At 50.1% G+C, this 18,561-nt stretch overlaps 1 protein-coding gene across 2 annotated transcripts; it reads right to left on the bottom strand.

Moving 5' to 3' along the window:
• Positions 1–787: 787 nt before the first annotated feature.
• On the bottom strand, positions 788–14,420 carry DPF2 (double PHD fingers 2). 2 transcript variants are annotated; one of them, XM_027580849.2, is made up of 12 exons: positions 14,307–14,420; positions 10,042–10,202; positions 9,302–9,409; positions 8,814–8,977; positions 7,515–7,607; positions 7,275–7,353; positions 6,721–6,762; positions 5,499–5,636; positions 5,245–5,373; positions 5,051–5,163; positions 4,129–4,210; positions 788–2,108 (listed from the first exon to the last, which is right to left on the bottom strand). In XM_027580849.2, the coding sequence occupies exons 1-12, from the start codon at positions 14,336–14,338 to the stop codon at positions 2,032–2,034; spliced, it is 1,218 nt and encodes a 405-aa protein (XP_027436650.1). In that variant the 5' UTR covers positions 14,339–14,420; the 3' UTR covers positions 788–2,031. The 2 variants fall into 2 exon arrangements, with proteins under 2 accessions (XP_027436650.1, XP_027436651.1); XM_027580850.2 differs by lacking the exon at positions 6,721–6,762 and having other exon boundaries at positions 901–2,108.
• Between the last annotated feature and the right edge of the window lie 4,141 nt (positions 14,421–18,561).

The raw sequence follows: 18,561 nt of genomic DNA, 5'->3' as shown, positions 1-18,561 counted from the left end.
ACTAACCTTCTGAAATCCCAAGATCAACCATTAGAAAACTGTCACCACTTGCACATACAAGTCTAGCAGAATTACCTTCAAACCAACCAAAATATAGAAACAGGATACTAAAGTTGATTTTAACTCAAGTTTTGTATTAATCAAAACAACTTCTCTTTTGTAACAAGGAATTGTTAGAACATGAACTTACATGAAGAAATTAGAATAGGGACACCTGGGTGGCTCAGTCGGTTGAGGCTCAGACTCTTGATTTTGGCTCAGGTCATGATCTCAGGGTCATAGGATCAAGCCCCGAGTCCGGCTCTGCGCTAAGTGTGGAGTCTGCTTGAGATTCTTTCCCCCTCCCTCTCCTCCAACCCCCACTCATGCTCTCTCAAATAAAAAAATCTTAAAAACAGGAAAAGAAATCAGAACAAAGTTCTCAATTTTATATCTGCTTTACATATTGGACTTCAGCAAAAATTTTCATTTGGGATTAAAAGTTGTATTTCAAAACACTTAAAAACCACTGCCCTAGGGGCGCCTGGGTGGCTCAGTTGGTTAAGCGACTGCCTTCGGCTCAGGTCATGATCCTGGAGTCCCAGGATCGAGTCCCACATCGGGCTCCCTGCTCGGCGGGGGGTCTGCTTCTCCCTCTGATCCTCCCCCCTCTCATGCTCTCTCTCAAATAAATACAATCTTTAAAAAAACAAAAAACAAAAAACAACACTGCCCTTCAGTTTTAGAATGAAATGACTTTCTCAATCAGGAAAGGCAGTCAGGAGATAAACGACCCAGCAGGGAATTCTGTGTAAAAACGTTTATTTGTACTAATGTTTAGAATACAGGAACTAAAGAAAGAAAGACACCTCAACTCCAAAGCGACAGTGAATTAGGACCTGCCCACAGCCAAGGGGAAGGCCACTCCAGGGGGTCCTGGTATGGACTATCTCCCCCCACTACTTCATGTCAGTGTCACCAGACAGAAAACTGAGGAATCAGGGTGTGAAGACCTTACCAGCTGCTAGCGAGCGTGCAAGGGAAGAAAGGGATGTCTATGTGGCTTCCCTGTGACCCAGGGGCCAGGATACACCGAGCAGGAGGCAGAGGCCCCCAATTCAGTCAAGGGCAGGAGCTGAATGTCCAGGTCCAGGAAGAACAAAAAGGGGATTTCGGAGGTAGGCTTTTTTCATCGAGTTAAAAAACAGGCACATTATCCAATGTCTCCCTGTGGCCCCCAAGCTGCTCGCCTGGCCCCGATTCTTCCCCTCTCCCCACAAAACCAAAGGGAATAAGGAGGGGAGGCAGAAGATAGGAAATTTCAAGGACGGGGAATGCTTCGGTCATTAAGAGACCGCCTGTGAGCGAGCCAGGTGAGCACAAGGAAGAATCAGGTGAAGCTGCGACTCCCCCTGGGGTGGGGTGGGGTGAAGTGGGTCAGGGCAGAGTAAGGAGAGTGACCAAGAGCATCCTGGCTCGGGCAAAGGATCCTGGGTAGCAGGAAGAGAGGGCTGCGGACAGCCGCTCTGGAGGAAGGAGGCAGCGAGGCTAAGCGGCACAAAGGGCCTGGAAAGCTCCTTGCAAGCGCTGCCTCAGCTTGCTCAGTTGCTCACGCCCAGCTGCTCCTGGCAGAGAGGCCCTGGTCTGGCTCGCCTCCAAGGGAAGGGAAAACCCTGGGGACCAGAGTGGAGGCAGAGCTAAGAGAAAAGTGAGCTGCTCTCCCACTCTTTCTCGGAGGACACTGTTCGAACCCTGTGATCGCCAGGGCCGGGGCCCAAGGCAGGCAGAGTGAATGCACTTCACGGAGAGCAGTGAGAAGCTGGGTCACAGGTATGCCTTGGGGCAGTGTGCTGCTCCATTCTCCCTGAGGGCCTAGGCCAGAGGCGGTCAGAGCTGCCACCTCTGCTTGGTGCTGCCAAAGGCGGATCGGCACGACCACCCGCGGTTGTCTGGACTTATGAGAGAAGAGGAGGGGAAAGGTGGGTATGAAAAACAAGAGAGGAAGAGAGAAACAGCCCTAGATGTATGGGGGGAGCGAGGGTGGGGGGCACATCAAGAGGAGTTCTGGTTCTGGTAGATGGAAGCTTTCTCCTTCAACAGGTCCAGACACAAGTGGCAGCTCCAACTTCCTGCAGAGAAGCAGAGAGGGGTCAGGACGGATCCCGCACCACCCTACCGTGCTGCCCTTCCACTCCCCACACCTTGCTTCCCGTAGCAGGATCAGCTACAGGAAAGCTGGGAGACGTTCTGCAGTAGCCAAGTTTCACGGTTATCCTGAGCTAGAAGAAACCTTTAGGGCTTCAAATGTCATGAAAAATAATCCTCAGTGGTGACGAAAGAAAGAATCACCTGGAGGCCTACTTCCAAGCACAGACTCCTAGACCCTCTTAAATCAGAATCTCTAGGAGGGCCTGGGCAGATAGAACTTTTTAAAGCATCTCAGCTTTAGACTTGTGATTATAGAAGAACCAGACTTTGTTCTCACGGCCCCAAAGGTCAGAATGAAGATCATGAATAGTGGTTCTAGAGAAACCAGTTTTGACTCCACATAAGATAGCTTTCTGGGAAAACCATGGAAAGATGAGATGGGCTCTCCACCATCACTAGGTATTTGAGAAGAGGCCGAGGACCAGTGACAGGAAAAGGGGGTAAACTCTGACATCCCAGTATGTTATGATCTATTTTTAGAATAACTGGGGAAAATGTCCCTTGCCAGAAAAATAAGTGTTTCATACTTTGCTTATTAATATTTATTATGGTTGCATTCTTCTGTGTTTTTTTTTTCTTAAGAAACAAAATTAGCCCTCAATGCCTCAAAATTTTAAGTGTAACTGTACATCTGTGTATGTAGACGTGTATGGGGGAAAGAATCCACCCCTTTTAAAAGCTCTTCAGAGACACAGGACTCTCAAAATGTAAGAAGGTCCTTTCTAACCCAAAGGTCAATACCCCAGGGGCTGGCAGGCTTCTCTGTAAACAGCCAGCCAGAATGTTAAATATTTCAGGCTTTGTGAGCTACATACAGTCTTGGTCCCATGTTCTTTTTTTTAAATCTCCTTTAAAAATGTAAAAACCATTCTTAGCTTATGAGCTATACACACTAGCTGCGGTTGGATCTGGCTTATGAGCTGTAGTTTGCTGACCCCTTGACTTAAGAGCCTAGACCATCACATGGCTTCTAGAGGATTCTCCCTCAGCTGCCTGCAGCTCTTCACTACCTCAGCCTCTGACAGTACTTCAATAGGAAGGCCCTTCTACAGTTCACGTAGAATTTTGTCTGCAAATTGGTATTTTAGGGTTAAAAAAAAAAAAGAGAAAAAACAGAACACACTACTTCTCCCCAGAGTAGATTTATAAACTGGGCATGACAGATAACAATAGCTGTGTGCTCGCCTGCAGCTTCCAAAGGACTCTCAGACTTTGCTCGTGGCTCCTTCCCGGGTGGGGGACGACGACGACACAGCAGTGTGACCTATATTACAAGTCAGCCTAACCCCACAGTGAGACACTTTCTCTTGTCTGTAATGCTGGCCCACATCCTTTGTGTACAGGAAAAGCCACTGGGCATTCACATCCTCCTGAGTAAGCTCCTGAATTTCCGTAAAGAAGGGGTTTGGGCACAGAGACCTGGCTGGAGGGGGACAGGCAGAGAGACAGCCACTTTCTGGTGCCACCACTGGTTTGGCTGAAGAACTTCTGCAAACTTGGGAGCATTATTAAGCACACTACTGGAGGGGCAGACTGACCCATTCAGGTTCCAGGTTCCATACGTTTCCAGACTGGGCAAGGGAAGAGGGATGAAATGGACACTCAAACCGGTCACATTCAAAGAGCTGATACCAAAGCCTGACATCAGACAAACTACAAACTGAGTTTCCTGGACTGGCTGGAGGAAAGCAAACCACTCCTTGGTAACTGTTTTCTGCTCAGCACCAGTTTTCTCTTTGGCTGTTGATCTTCTGCATTTCTAAATGTACCTAATGTGCAAATGTTAAACCCTCCAAGCTGAAATGCTAGGAAAGCATTCTGAGTGAAGGCAAAGTGTCTATGCCCTAATTTGGAAGAACACTTAAGAGAACTTACTGTACAAGTGATTTTCCAAGTTACTAATATGATACTTGTTCTGCGTAAGAGACCAGGGCAACCTACCTTCAGGAGGCTCAGACATGGACGGGGTGAGACAGTACATATGGTAGCCACGGTCACAGTCGTCACAGAAGAGCAGCTGGTCCTAGAGAAGGCAAGATGGAAGAGGAAGGGGCAGGTGAGCGACCAGTGGGCCTCAGGCAGCCCACTGGGGGAGGGCAGGGATGGGAGCTTCTGTAGACACTGCTACTCTTTCCAAGAGGGGCGGGGCAGGTGGCAAGCAAGAGCAGACTCAGGAATTTCTGGAGGAACTTCTCCACCCGGACCAAGTGAGTCACTGTCATTCCACCTGAACCCCAACAGCTTCCAAACACGGCTCACAGCCTCCACCCTTGCCCCCTACATTCTATTCTTCACAGAGCAAACTTCTCTTTTAAAAATGTTAAGACAGAGCACGTCACTCCCAATTAAACCCTCAGACCTGGCGACGCCTGCCTTCCAACCCCTTCTTGTGCTGTGCTCCTGCTGCAGGGAGGCCCCGGCTGGCCTGTCTGCCTGAAGGCCCCTGCCCTCGTTGCTCCTCTCCCGGGCAGGCTGTGCCCGCAAACCCTCTTGGCCTGGCTCCTCCGCATCATCCGAATCTCGACCCCAAGCACCACCTCCTCGGAGAAGCCAGCTCTATCTACGTCAGGTACCCGGCGACCCTGCCACACCGCTGCTGTCCTTCTCCTGGCGCGCCTTTCCTTGCTCGCTGCTTGTTCCCCGCAGGAGGGCAGTCCGCCAAGGGAGGGACCCCCGCTCGTCTGGTCTGGCGCCCTGAGTGCCCGAAACGGCGTCTGACGCCGAGCTGGTGCTCCGGAGACACCTGCCAGGCCAGTGCCCCCGGGGGCGCTGGGGAGGGTCTGGCTCCCCTCTGGGAGGCAGCTGCGTGCCGGGGGTGGCGGCGGGGGGGCGGGGGGGGGGGGCGCGGCGCAGGGACACGCACATCGTTCTCGGAGGTGCCGCAGATGTTGCAGCACTTGCACTCGATGCACTGCCAGCGGTAGGTCTTCACGGCCGCCATCATCACTGGGGTGAACTGCAGGCAAGACGGGTGCCCTGTGGGCGGGGGAGGGGGTGTCACACAGGCGGCGGGGGACTCCTACTGGGGGGGGCTCTGGGCCCTGAGGCTGGAGGTACCTGAGCGGCCACAGTCAGAGCAGGACACCAGCTCCTCGGGCTGCCCCGTCTTCTTGTTGATCTTGGAGTCCCCCAGGCAGAAGTCACAGTAATTGTTGGGCAGGGCCAGTCCGTCGGGACCCTTCTTGGCTATGGAGAGGAAGAAAGCTCCGACGAGGCTCACGGGGGCCTGTAGGCACCCAGCGGCCCCGCGGGGAGGGCGCGCCTTGAGCAGCCTGACTCCCCCTCGCGCCGCCTCCGACGCGTCAGCTTACATTTCTGCTCCTCCGACCTCTGGGAAACCGGGGTGGGCGGCTGCGAGTCCTCCTTGTCCTCGCCCTCCTCCTCAGCCAAGTGGGAGTGGGCGTAGTGGTAACTGAGGCCCGGGCGGTTCTTGTAACGTTTTCCACAAACTGAGTGGGAAGAAGATGACAGAGAAAGGCGTTAGGACCGGAGGTGTGAGCGCCCGAGGTGTCAGGACCCGAGGCGTTAGGAAAGGTGCCACATCCCCGCCGCCCCCTCCAGCTACGGGGCTCCGCCTGAGGCAGAGGCGACCACCCCTGCCCCCATCGGCTCTGTCTGCAACAGGCCTTCCGTGCCGGCCACCTGCCCTCCCCTCGGCGAGGAGCATCAGGCCCTGGGGCTCTCCAGTCTCCGTGGCTCTTGCCTCTGTTAAACCCCAGCCCCTGGCCACCTCTGCTCTCCCACACGGGCTGTGTTGGGAGGCCGGACCCTGGCCCGGTTACCACTTGCCCTGGGAATAGTCTGGGGAGCTCCAGGTCAGGAAGGGAGGGGACTTTCTAAAATCTTGTTAATATGGCAGGAAGGAAAAAAAGGTAAGGAAGAGACTCCAAACTTTTTTACCTCTCAGTAAACGTGGGAAGCTCAAGCTATTCCATGTATACCACAGAGCTCATCTCTGCCCAATGAGGATAAAGGAGTAGGGAGTGGATCACTTGGGGGATCACCTATCAATAAGTCTGTTGGGGTCTCTGGCCCCCAAGGCAATTTGAAGACACTCCCACATCAGTACCCTGCCCAACCCCCGCCAACTAGCAAGGAATGCAGATCCCCACGAGGCATCTTGTACTCTTAAGCAGTGATACTGAGAAGAGCAAGGCGGCCAGCAGGAAGGAATGGGGGAAGGATGGGAGGAGGTGGCGGGATGGTGAGAAACATTAGCTGACCACCGAGCGTCTGTTCTGGGGAAGGGGAAGCAGAGGGATCTGTCTGTAGCGGGTTCCTTCGAATGCTTTTGAAGCCACCCCATGCAGTGGGGCCGAGCAGCCCTAGGAGCAAGTCTGTGGGAGACAAGCGGTGGTAAAGGCAGCTTCCAGGACTGTGAGGAGTGGAGTACAACAGAAAGCCCACTGCTCCTACCCCATGCCATTCCAGAGATTTTTATACTAGCATCACAGGAAATGAGAAAGGTGGGAGAAACAAGGGAGGAGGGAAAAGGGATAGGAAAACCAAAGTCTGAAAAGTTGAGAGAGCTACCTCTCTGGGGCGCTTTCGAGGTATGCTTTTGTTTGAAACTATCTGAAAGACAGAAAGAAAAGTCATGAGAAGAAGGCCTTGATACACTTGAGACAGGAGCGGCAGCAGCAGGAAAGCGGAGCAAACGAGAGAGAAACCAGCGGCGATGGTGCTCCCAGGGTGGAGGGACAGAAGTGGGGCGAGTCAGAGAAAAGGGGGAGAGCAGACATTGAAAAACTCGGTGCTGGACTCTGGGGGCCCTGGCTTGACTGGGGCCAGCAGACCTGGATGCGGTCTATCAAGGGGCCGATTCTGCCTGCTGTGTGTGCCCCTGGCCCCAGCACCCCACCCCAGGGGACAGCAGAAACCTCTCCCAGAGCATGCAGGTCCCACCCTTTGGGTAGCAGAGGCTGGGGCCTCCCAAGGGTCTCAGAGGGAACCAGTGAGCAGGCAGGAGAAAGCATTCAGGCCTTTTGTTACCACTCTGAGCAAGAACACAACCCTCCCTCCTCTCAGATCCTGAGCAGGGGCTGGGTCCAAGGCAGGGACTACCCACCCACTTGTGAGGCACTCACTGTCACAGGCATAGGGCTTGTCCCGATCCTCCAGGATGGAAGCGTCAAGCTTCTTACGGGCACTGCCCACACCTTTACCCTGCCAAAAAAACAAAAAGATGCCCTTATTAAGATGCCTAGGTCTGAGGAGTAAACTCTCCGGGAAGTGGCTGCTAATTTCACTCGAGAGGAAAAATGGCAACAAGCAATAGCGCAGGGGGCTCTGGAGGCTCCCCAGTAGGCAGCGCCTTGCCTCCTCACCTTGGATTTCCCCTTGCCCCGACGCTTGGGAGTGTCTTCTTCATAGTCCTCGTCATCCAGGTCATCGAGGAAGTCATCCGGTTCTAGGATCCGCTGAGTGGACAGGAGGGTTACGCTGGGCAGATACAACGTACGCCCAAAAGCTCCCCCACGATGGGCCTGGCCAAGCCACCCAGAACCTCCTCCGTGAGACGGCCCCTCCACTCTGGCCTCACTCCTCATTGCTGCCCTTCAACGCCCTAGAATCCCACTGCTTCTCCCTTCAATGCTTTGGGTTTTCCTTCCTTTGTGCCTCTCTCCGTTGCTCTCCTGGACTGCCTTCCCCACCATCTCCAAGGGGCCGACTCAACTGCCATGTTTTCACAAAGTCTTCCTGGTACCCCAAGTAGCCATGCCCTCTCCTGCCTCTCATCTGCTGCCCTAGGAACACACTACGAGTGGTTCCCTTCTTTCAACTCATTTCGTAGATTACTCTTTAAAGTCTATTTATTTTTTTTTTTAGTAATCTCCACACCCAGTGTGGGACTTGAACTCACAAACCCGAGATCAAGAGTAGCGTGCTGTGCCAACTTAGCCACTTCTTGGATTTAAATGAGAGCTCTGTGTGACACCTGGGTGGCTCAGTTAGTTAAGTGCCTGCTTCTGGCTCAGGTCATGATCCTGGAGTCCTGGGATCGAGCCCCACATCGGGCTCCCTGCTCTGCGGGGAGTCTGCTTCTCCCTCTCCCACTCCCCCTGCTTGCTTGTGCCCTCTCTCTCTCTCTCTCTCTCTCTCAAAAAAAAAAAAAAAAAAAAGAGTTTTGTTGCTTACTTGTGTGGGCTTATGGGAAGTTTATTTTTCTAACTTCTCTGCTTCAGCTTCCCCATATGTGAAACAGGGGCCACGGTACCTACTTCGTATGGTTTAGAGACTTAGAGAAAATGATGGAAAAGTACTTAGCCCAGTGCCTGCCATATTTTTTTAGCTCTTATTATTTCTGTGTATAGTTTTATCTTCCCTCTATGGTAGGGACCAGGTCTGCTTCACCCATGTAACCCCAGGCACCAAAAAACATCTAAGACAAAAGAAGATGAATGAGGGAGAGTCTGCACTTAGAAGGAAAGGAACAGGAACAACTGGATGCTAAGAGCAAAGCCAGTGAGTACTCAGTGCTAATTAGGGAATGAGCACGAACAGAACCCCAGGGGCCTGCCTCCTGGCCCAAAGCTTCTGCTTCCATTCTGATTACTGGGTGGCCTCTGATAAAGAGGAGGCTGGTTTCCATCAAAGCTCCCTTAGCCACAGTGTTCATCTGATACCTTCCGTGCTCGACTGTTGGTCACAGGAAACTCGCCCAGGCTGTCATCATCCACTCGGGGATCTGGGGCACCTCGCTTCTCCAGGGGGTCGGTGCGCAATAGAGCCTCTAAACTACTGCCGTCTTGAGAGATCAGCCCCTCTTTCTTCAGGGTCTGGTCTGTGTCTGCAGGCAAGGTCAGGATGAGGCGAGGCTCAGAAGGGCTGAAAGCAGACCGCTCTGGGTCTACACAGTGCTAGGCCAGCTATGGGCCAGTCACTGTCTTTTGATCCCTGGCTGCCCAGGAACCAAGACACCCCAGTTTACTTGGCACCGTAACTTATCTGTTTACCTGTCTCCTCTATTAGACTGAGCTCTTTAAAGGAAGGAATGGCATCTCATTCATTTTAGCATCTTCAGGATCTAGCATTGGGCCTGGTACCTAACAGGGGATTAACAGGCCTTACATGCAGCAGGCCATACCCCTGATCAAGGAGGGGTGTGCTTTACCTGGTTTAATAGACGGGAAAGAAAGTCTTGGATCCTCAGGAGGGTGGGCTCGCCGCTTTTTCCGCCAGCGCCGGGCAGGGTAGGAGTATAGCTGCCCAGAGGCCAATCCTGTGGAAAAAAGAGAGAGAAAAGTCAAACCCTAACCCAGTCCTAGGCAATAATACCAAATACTTTATCTAGAGGAGTAGCACCCCTCTGCCCACTGCCCACTGAGTTCTACAGTGAGGGAGGAATATGGACAGTGAGGGCCTGGGGGTAGGAGGAGGGACAGTTCATGGAAAAGAAAAACATATGTAAGCTTGGAGCCTTGGCTAACACATATCTCCCCAAAAGCCCAACAACAGCCTCAGCAGGGCAGTCCTGCAGAAAACAAAAATGCTGGTATGAACCTGTCTGCTTCATCCTCCCTGGGCTTCTAATCAAGGCAAGACTATATTCATCCATGTGTGTGGAAAGCAGTAAGGAAAACTCTCAGCTGGCTCATCACTTAAGATGAGGAAGCTTCAGGGGCGCCTGGGTGGCTCAGTCATTAAGCGTCTGCCTTTGGCTCGGGTCATGATCCCGAGGTCCTGGGATCGAGCCCCATGTCGGGCTCCCTGCTCAGCGGGAAGCCTGCTTCTCCCTCTCCCACTCCCCCTGCTTGTGTTCCCTCTCTCGCTGTGTCTCTATCAAAAAAAAAAAAAAAAAAAAAAAATGAGGAAGCTTCTTCCTTCCCTGTGCTCCTGAGTCTGAACCCTCACCTGGACCCCGGTGTCGCTTTTCCATCCAGATATAACAGTTGCTCTGGGCTACTCCAGTCTGTGAGTCCAAGAAAGGAAGGCGCACACTGCGCTCAGCACAGAGGCGGGCATTATAATTGTGGCACTGCTCCATGGCATCTTTGTAGTATTGCTCCCCAAGGCTGCAGGAGAGACAAAGATCAGGTGCGTGTGTGTTAGTGCAGGGCGGAGCTACCCCTCTCCTTGCCATCTGCTTCTTTAGAAGGCTCAAGGGACCGGGAGACTGTGGCTTCTGCCCTACTTGCCTCCATTTCTGCCTCATGGGACACCACACCCCTTCACTAAGCCATTATGAGGAAAGGCACTTTATAAATAAATTACCATCAGGAACACATGATCTCTCATGTGCCTACTCAGACTTAAGCCTAACCTACCACAAAGACAGGGAGAAACTAATGTTCATTCTGTGCCTCTCTTGAGTCCAGCCCTGTGCTAGTCAAGATGCTGTTTCTCTTAACCCTCATGACTCTGAGAAGCACACGTTAGCTTTTTTTCACAAATGAGGAAGAGTTCAACAAGGTCTGGGGCCCTTACTAAAATATATTTAACAAGCTGCGGCACGTCTACACAATGAATTTCTATTAAGCCATAAAAAAAGAAGGAAGCTCTTCATGTGCTGATATCAAACAATCTCCAAGATGAGTGTTACAGGATGCTACCATTTATGTAACAAGAAGTGGAAGAGAAACTCCCGGCCTCCAGAGAGAAAAACTGGGTGACTGGGAGGGAATTTCTCCCATATGCCATTTTATATCTTTTGAATTCTGCACTAGGTACAGGTTTCTCCCACTATCTGATGGTGTACTTTCTGCCACTTCGCTTTTATAAAAGACCGACGTTAGTACCTGTTTTCACTAACCAAAAGAGATCCAGAGAGGATTTTTGCTTTTAAGAAGTGGCAATTGCTTCTTTGCTTTATGCCATGTCGGCTTATGAACAGTTTCATAAGAACACTCTACTTTTGGATAGTGGGGGGAGACCTGTATTTAGCCAACTAATTAATTCTATATGCTAATTTTAAAGTCAATGGAAACGATCTGAAAATACCTGAACTTCCTTGAAGCCTACTTTTTTCCTGAGTGCCATGAGACTGATATAAAACCTGCTTGCTCACAGGCCCATCCGAGGCCCTTTTCCACTCTCGCACCATCAAATTATATAGGAAAGAACCCTCTTTCACTCAAAAGACTCGGTTTGAAATCTAAATCAAGAGTAAACCTTTAAGTGCTTTAAAAAGCTGGAAAACTACGCAGTGCCAGGAGTTACCTGGTTCTAAGCAGCATGTATATAGAACCAACCTTGTTCTCATCCTCAGGGTTGAACAAGCACATTAGTACTGGAACTATAAGTGATTCATATTTACATATTCAGTCAATCTTAAATAAACTGAGAGCAGAGGTGGTTTCTTTCCCATAGTATCCCCAGTACCCATGAAGGTGTCTGGGACATCCTGACTTGACTTGGGAGTAAAAAGACCTTGCACGGCTGCAAGTCACCACACGAATGTGGACATTTAGTCAGCCCATGTGGAGCTCAGGTTCCTCTGCTAGACTGAGGAAGCCGGACTAGATAAGCTCTAACGACCCCTAGCATGAGAAGCTGGACAGTGAGTCTCTGTTGCTTATGTCCGTAACTCAAGCTACACTGACAAACCACGCTCTGGAATCGAGGGAGGCTTTCACAGAGCAGTCACAATAGACCACTTAGGCATAGCTTAGTATGTTCCCAAGCAACTGAAAAAGACACACCACACACAAGGCGATGACAACACAAGATGGCCTAGCTTGATTCAAGGAGTGGTAATGACTGTAATTTGAGGTAAGCATGAATCTTGTGTTGGAGAGTGAAAAAAGGGGAACAGGCTCACATTGGCTGGCCTTTAGGAGGCAGCCATGTCCTCACCAGAGGAAAATTGGATAAACAAGCCCGAGTGCAGCAGCTCCTTTGTTTCTGCTGATGGGAATGGATACTGACACTGTAAGTCAAATGGAAGGAAGGGGGAGATGGGCTGAGGGCTGCAGAGTCAGAGCACGGAGGCTAGAATTGGTTTTGGGGAGAACAATGAGAGACGTTCTATCACAGCACTTGGGAGTTAAGTGGGATTTCAGAAGGTGATGCAAACTGTCTCGTAGGAGAAGTGGGAATGAAACACATAGGTTAGCGGGAGAGAGGATCTAATGAGAGACTAAGAGAGAATGAGAGAGAATTTATAAATAGGAAAATTCTTCTCCCAGAACAAGATGCAAGTCAGAAAAGATGAGCTGGTAGTCCTGACCTCAATGTATTACCTCAGCCGTTCAAAAAGCAGGCACACCACGATCAAGAGAAGCTCCAGAAAAGTATCTCTCTCCTGGGTGAGAACGTTACAGGAAGAAGGGAAGCCCCTTCTTAAAGGGCAAGTTCTGTAGGGAAATGTATTAATTGTGGTCCACAGCCCTCTGCAGCTAGAACTGAGGAGAAAGTTGGTTTCTCACTACTAGTACTCAGGAACCAGTGACTGGTGACCCTCACAATCTCTGTAGTTCCTTTAAGAGAAATAAGTCGTGCTCTGTTGAAAGGGGCAACTCCTCTTTTCTAGCACTACATGAAAGGTTTGGCAACTCTATTTCCCCGAAGAAAGTCTTCCAACATAAAGTCTCATTACCTGTTAACTCTCAACCTAGGGAAGTCTGACATTCCCCCAGGACAGTAAGATTTCCAAGGTAGGAGCTCTGATTCTTTTCCGGGAAGCATGAAACCTGTGTAAAACCTCCCTTTACAATGGGATTGGGGTGTGGGGGGGCTAGTCAACAAAGAGAAAGGCAGGGAAACAAAGAAAGAACATCTGAGTCAGGAAGGATAACTATATAAATGGTAGATCAACAGCGACATTTCTAAATTGAGGGAAATGTCAGCCTGAAGAGAGAGCTGGGGGAAACTGGAGTGGGCAGATCAGAGAGAAAGATAATAGTGTTGGGAGGAGGGGTAGCTGAAAGAGGCAGCAGGATGGAGCTGAAAGCAAGTTTAAAAAAAAAAAAACACAAACCACAAGAGGAGAAGAAGGCACTTAGCTTAATGGAAGTGGGAAGGCATTCTCAAAAGAAAGGGCTCCAGGCGGGGAGGGGGGGCTGTGGGCAAAGCAATGTACTCTTTAAAAAGGCTCTTGGGAAGAGTGGGGGCTCAGCCCACCACAAACGGAGATGAGAAGCTGTAAGTCCCTCAGAAGAGTTCCCAAACCTTTATCTTGTCATCCAGTCAAAATCCAAAAGCCCTGCCTGGACAACCGGTCACCTCTCGATTTTCCTACCTCTGCACCACAGCCCAATTTACCCACTAAAAAGAGCGTGCTCTATTCGCCCACCAGGCCTGAACCCACTTCAGTCTTCTTCAGGGAGGAGGCTAGGCTGAATCAAGTCCCAAAGCATCTTTAACTCACGGCCAACAGACCACTCTCCATTTTTCCCAACCACCATTAACTTTAACTTTGCTCGAAACCTGACCAGCACAAGGGGACTGCACAGCGCGCAGCATGCCGACCTAGATGCCCCTCTAGGCTGCAGAGGCGTCCTGGACCGCTTCCGTCCAGTTCCCGTTTTTTGGTGGCTCGACTGACCGGTGCAAAGGCCCTCTCCCCTGAAGTTCTTTCCCTTCTGTATCTGCTCAACAAATTCCTCCCAATAATGTTTTTGGTCCTGCGAATCAGATACTCAAGACCCCCACCCCCCACCCCCCACCCCGACGTCGAGGGGCTGTTAAAACAAAACAGACCCGCGGTGCTTAACCGCACAAGGGCTGCTGAGCCTGTTGCTCCAGGACCGGCCGCGGGCAGCGGTTTGGGAGGGGTCGGCGTCGGGCTTCGCGGGGACGCGGGTCGGTGCCGGGTCCGCCCTCAGCCCGGCCCCTCCGGACCGAGGCGTCTGGTCTTGGGAGCGCACCCCGACTGTTTCTCATACGCAACGAGGGCGCCATACTCAGGCCGCCGTAAGCCCGAAGGACCGCTCTGACCGCACAGCCCCGCAGGGAGGCTGCCCGCAAGGGGCTCCCGTGTGCCCCCCTCAGGGCCTCCACAAGTTTCCAAAGAAGCGCAACGTCTTCTTGGAGTCTCCTGTTGCCCTCCCTACTAGGAGTCGCAACAAGGCCTTCTCGGGTACGTCCTTCCCTCCGCCTCGTCCCGTCCCGCACCGTCCCCTACTCCCAGGCCCATTACAAGACCTCCCGGCCTAGGAGAGAAAGAAACGACTACTCACAGCTTCACTACATTTTCTACCACAGCCGCCATCTTCCCTGCTCCTCTCCCTCAGGCCGGGAGGCCCGGAGCCCTCAGTGCGCAGGCGCCGGGACCGCACCGGGGAACCGGTTTCCTCGTTCCTCTGCGCAGGCGCTGCCCGAAGGCGCGCGCCCGAGAGCGAGGCACGGAGAACAGGCTTCGTGACTGCCCCCCGGGCCAGGGAGCCAAGGGAGGCCGTTGCGCAGGCGCGACGGAAACGGGCGCGCGCCCCGAGGCTCTTGCGGGAGCCCGGTGTCTTCCACGGGGAGGGCGGGGCCAGAGAGGGAGGAGCTGGCCTGGTGCAGAAATGAGAGGATTGATGAAATGAAGATGTTGAAAACTGGACACCCAGAGATGGGCTAGATGGAGCATATAGGTTCTGCTACCTCACCGACCTTTAACCTTGTGGTTTAACCCTTTGCCGTCACTCATGGGCGCGGGGAGGGAGCTGTTGGTGAGTAGCAGAAGACAGGAGTGATGCACGATCCACCTGGGGCCTCAATGGTGTGCCCATTCAAGGAGAGGAAAATTAACGTCCTGAACTGGGCAGTTCTTTGGCCTGAATATTGGAGCCTTGGCAAAAGTTACCACCCCTTCCTGCCACCAAACCCAGCCACCAACCTCAGTGATATCCACCTCCCTTGCTTCCTACTTTTGTCCCTCCACTTAGGCTCTGAAGAACTTCCCTCCTGCAACTATCCGTGAATCTTTTATACCACTCATTTCTCCCCCACTGTTGAATCATGCAAATTCATGTACAAACATGGCTTAATATCCTCTTAAAAAATAAGAGCCCTTCCTTCAGGCCTTTCTGCCCAGTTTAATGGCAATTTTGTTCCCACTGGTTCATTGAAACAGGTCCTAACCAAGACACCATGACACTCTGACCATTCCCTCCTTTTTCTTTTTTTTTTTTTTAAGATTTAATTTATTTATTTGAGAGAGAGAGAGAGAGCATGCGCAGGGGAGGAGGGAGAAGCAGAGGGAGAGGGACAAGCTGAGCGTGGAGCCCAATGAGGGGGTTGGAGGGGGTTGGATCCCATGACCCTGAGATCATGATGTGAGCCAAAATCAAGAGTCCAATGTTCAACCCACCCAACCACCCAGGTGCCCCACATTCTCTCCTTTTTCAAGCTCTTTTCAGGGTCTCTGAGATGAGCATTTTCCTGGCTGTGCTCTGAACACACTGGCAGTTCCTTCAGCCTCTTTTGCTGATTCTGTCCTTTGTTCCACTTTTAAATGCCACAGTCCTCAGGGTGTGGTCTTTGGTCTTTGCCATATACCTTATTCCATCAAGTCCAAGATGCACATATTCCCTGCCCCCCTCCCCTCTTTTAATATTTCAGAACCAGGGGACATCTTTTACCATCACTGTGGCAGATGGGAGTTGTGGGCTATTTGTCACTGCCTACCCTGCACTAAACTTGCAGAATAGGTACCAGCAGCTTGGAAGAAAAACCCAGAAACAATACTGCTGCACTGTTTTACCCCTAGGAACCAAATGATTGTGGGGACAAAGAGTATCAGAGGTGACTCCAAAGCAGGAGTCAAAAAAAGTACAATATGTGGGCGCCTGGGTGGCTCAGTTGGTAAATATCTGCCTTTGGCTTAGGTCATGATCTCAGGGTCCTAGGATCAAGCCCCACATCGGACTCCCTGCTCCGCGGGGAGCCTGCTTCTCCCCTTCCCTCTGCCTGCCACTCCCCCTGCTTGTGCACGTGCGTGCTCTCTCTCTCTGTCAAATAAATAGAAAATAAAAATAAAAGTACAATATGTGTTGTGGCCTGAATGTTTGTGCTTCCCCCCCCCCCCCGCTTCATATGTTGAACCACTAACCCCGAATATGATGGTATTTGGAGGTGAGGTATTTGGGAAGTGATTAGGTTTCGATGATGGCTCATATGAGGGTGGGGCCCTCATGATGGGATTAGTGCCCTTGTAAGAAGAAGACAGATATCTCTCTCCCTGAGGAAAGGCCATGTGATGTCACAGCAAGAAGGCAGATGTCTACAAGCTGGGAAGTGGGCTCTTACCAGCCACCAAATCTGCTAGCACCTTGATCCTGGACATCCCAGCCTCCAGAATGGCGACATATAAATGTCTGTTGTTTAAGCCACCCAGTCTGTGATATTTTGTTATAGCAGCCCAAGCTGACTAAGACAGTATGCTAGCACTAAAGCTGAACATACAGACTTCCTGTGATCCAGCAACTCCACTTGTGGGTATATACACCCAAAAGCATGTGCAAGGATGTACACCACAGCATTCATTGTAATAGTTCCAAACTGGAAAAAACCCCAATACCCATAGCAGTAGAATGGATTAAACAAAGTGGAAAGAACAAATTATTGTTCTACAGCAATATGAATGAATCTCAAAAACGTAATACTGAATACAAGAAGCCAGTTTCAAAAGACGACATATTGTATGATTCCATTTATATAAAGTTACACCAACAGACACACTAATTTCTGGGGCTAAAACTCTGGAGAGTAGTTATCTTTGGAGAATAGTGACAAGAGGGGGCATGAGGTGGCTACTGAGGTGCTAGTAATGTTCTTTTTCTTCATCTGGGTAGTGGGTACATAGGTTTGTTCACTTTAGAAAAATTTATTGAACTACACAAAATTTGGGCACTTCGCTGCGTATATATATTTCAGTAAGAAATTTAAAATAAAAACTATTCGAAATAATACACAGGCTAGTTCTATAATTGGAAAGGTAGCTTATGGGCCCAGAATCAATGCCTTTCAGTTCTTTTAGGATTCTTTTAAGAAATGCCGCATCACTGAACAACGGATACTCGGAACCAGTGACCAGTATATAGTGTTTCTCTTACCGGAAGGAACCAAGGAGTGGAAGAGGGGTGCAGCCTTTCGCAATCTCAACGAATGACTCTTGCAAAACGTTTCCTATTCCTCTGGGGTCAGCCTGATCCAAGGGAGGAATGCTTCCACCAGGGGGCACAATAATGATTTCTCTAAATTTGGAGCTAAGATTACCAACGGGCCATTTTTTTGTTCCACTTGCCACCTGGCGAAAAAGTAAAAAGGGAGTACTACTTACTACTGGCTGGGGTGATTGATTTTTTTTTTTCCTTAAGATTTTATTTATTTATTTGAGAGCGAGCAGAAGCCAGGGGAGGGGCAGAGGGAGAAGCTGACTCCCCCTGAGCAAGGAGCCTGATGTGGGACTAGAGCCCAGGTCCCTGAGATCACAACCTGAGCTGAAGGCAGACGCTTAACTGACTGAGTCACCCAGGTACCCTGGGGTGATTGTAATTGTCAAGGTTATTGTTGTAAAATAGGATTGTTAGTACCCAGTAGGGGCAGGGAGAAATAGAAATGAAACTCAGGGGATCTCCCTAATATTAATTTCGGGTAGTTAATGGGAGACAAGCTCCTAGTTAGGTATTTAATTCCAATCTTACCAACTGAACAAACTAAAAAAACAGAGGAAATGAAAAAAAAAAAATCCCTGCAGGGGGCAAGTACTTATTAAGAAATGCCACAACAGAATTTTAAAAGAACAACATAGAACTTCTCAAACTGAACAATACGATAATCAAAATTAAGAACACAATGAATCCTTTAAGCAGATTACCCATAGCTGAAGAGAGAACATAGAAACTAGAAGCTGGATAGGCAGAAATTGTCCTTAATACTGCATAGAAAGACAAAAGAATAGAAAATACAGAAGTAGAGCAGAAACATAGTTATTTAGAGAGATCTAACATACATTTAAAAAAAAGATGTTTTTATGAAATCAGCTCCATGCCCAGTGTGGAGCCCAGCGCAGAGCTTGAACTCACGATCCTTGAGATCAAGACCCGAGCTGAGACCAAAAGTCAGAGGCTTAACCAACTGAGCCACCCAGGCGCCCCTGAAAGATGTGAATCCATAGATTGAAGAAGCCAAATAAGACTGAATTGAGCTAAATAAAGACTTCATGCTGGAGTATTTGGGATGAAGTGTTACAATGTCTGCAACTTATTTTCAAGAGGTCAGGATAATAATTTTTATGGGCAAAGAGATAAAGCAAATGAGGCAAAATGGTAAAAATGGGCAAATCTGGATGAAGGTATATAGATGTACATTGTACTTGTCTTTCAGTATTTCGGTAGGATTAAAACGTTTCAAAATAAAACCTTTGGGGAAAAAGTCAATTCTATACAGGGAGAGCCACTAAAGACTCAGATTCTTTAAAAATGGAGGTCTGGGATGATCTGGACCTGG

Source organism: Zalophus californianus, chromosome 11 (assembly GCF_009762305.2).
Source record: "Zalophus californianus isolate mZalCal1 chromosome 11, mZalCal1.pri.v2, whole genome shotgun sequence".
Classification (NCBI taxonomy): Eukaryota; Metazoa; Chordata; class Mammalia; order Carnivora; family Otariidae; genus Zalophus; species Zalophus californianus.
The sequence above is the reverse complement of the archived record's forward strand: the minus strand, read 5'-3'. Positions and strand labels throughout refer to the sequence as shown.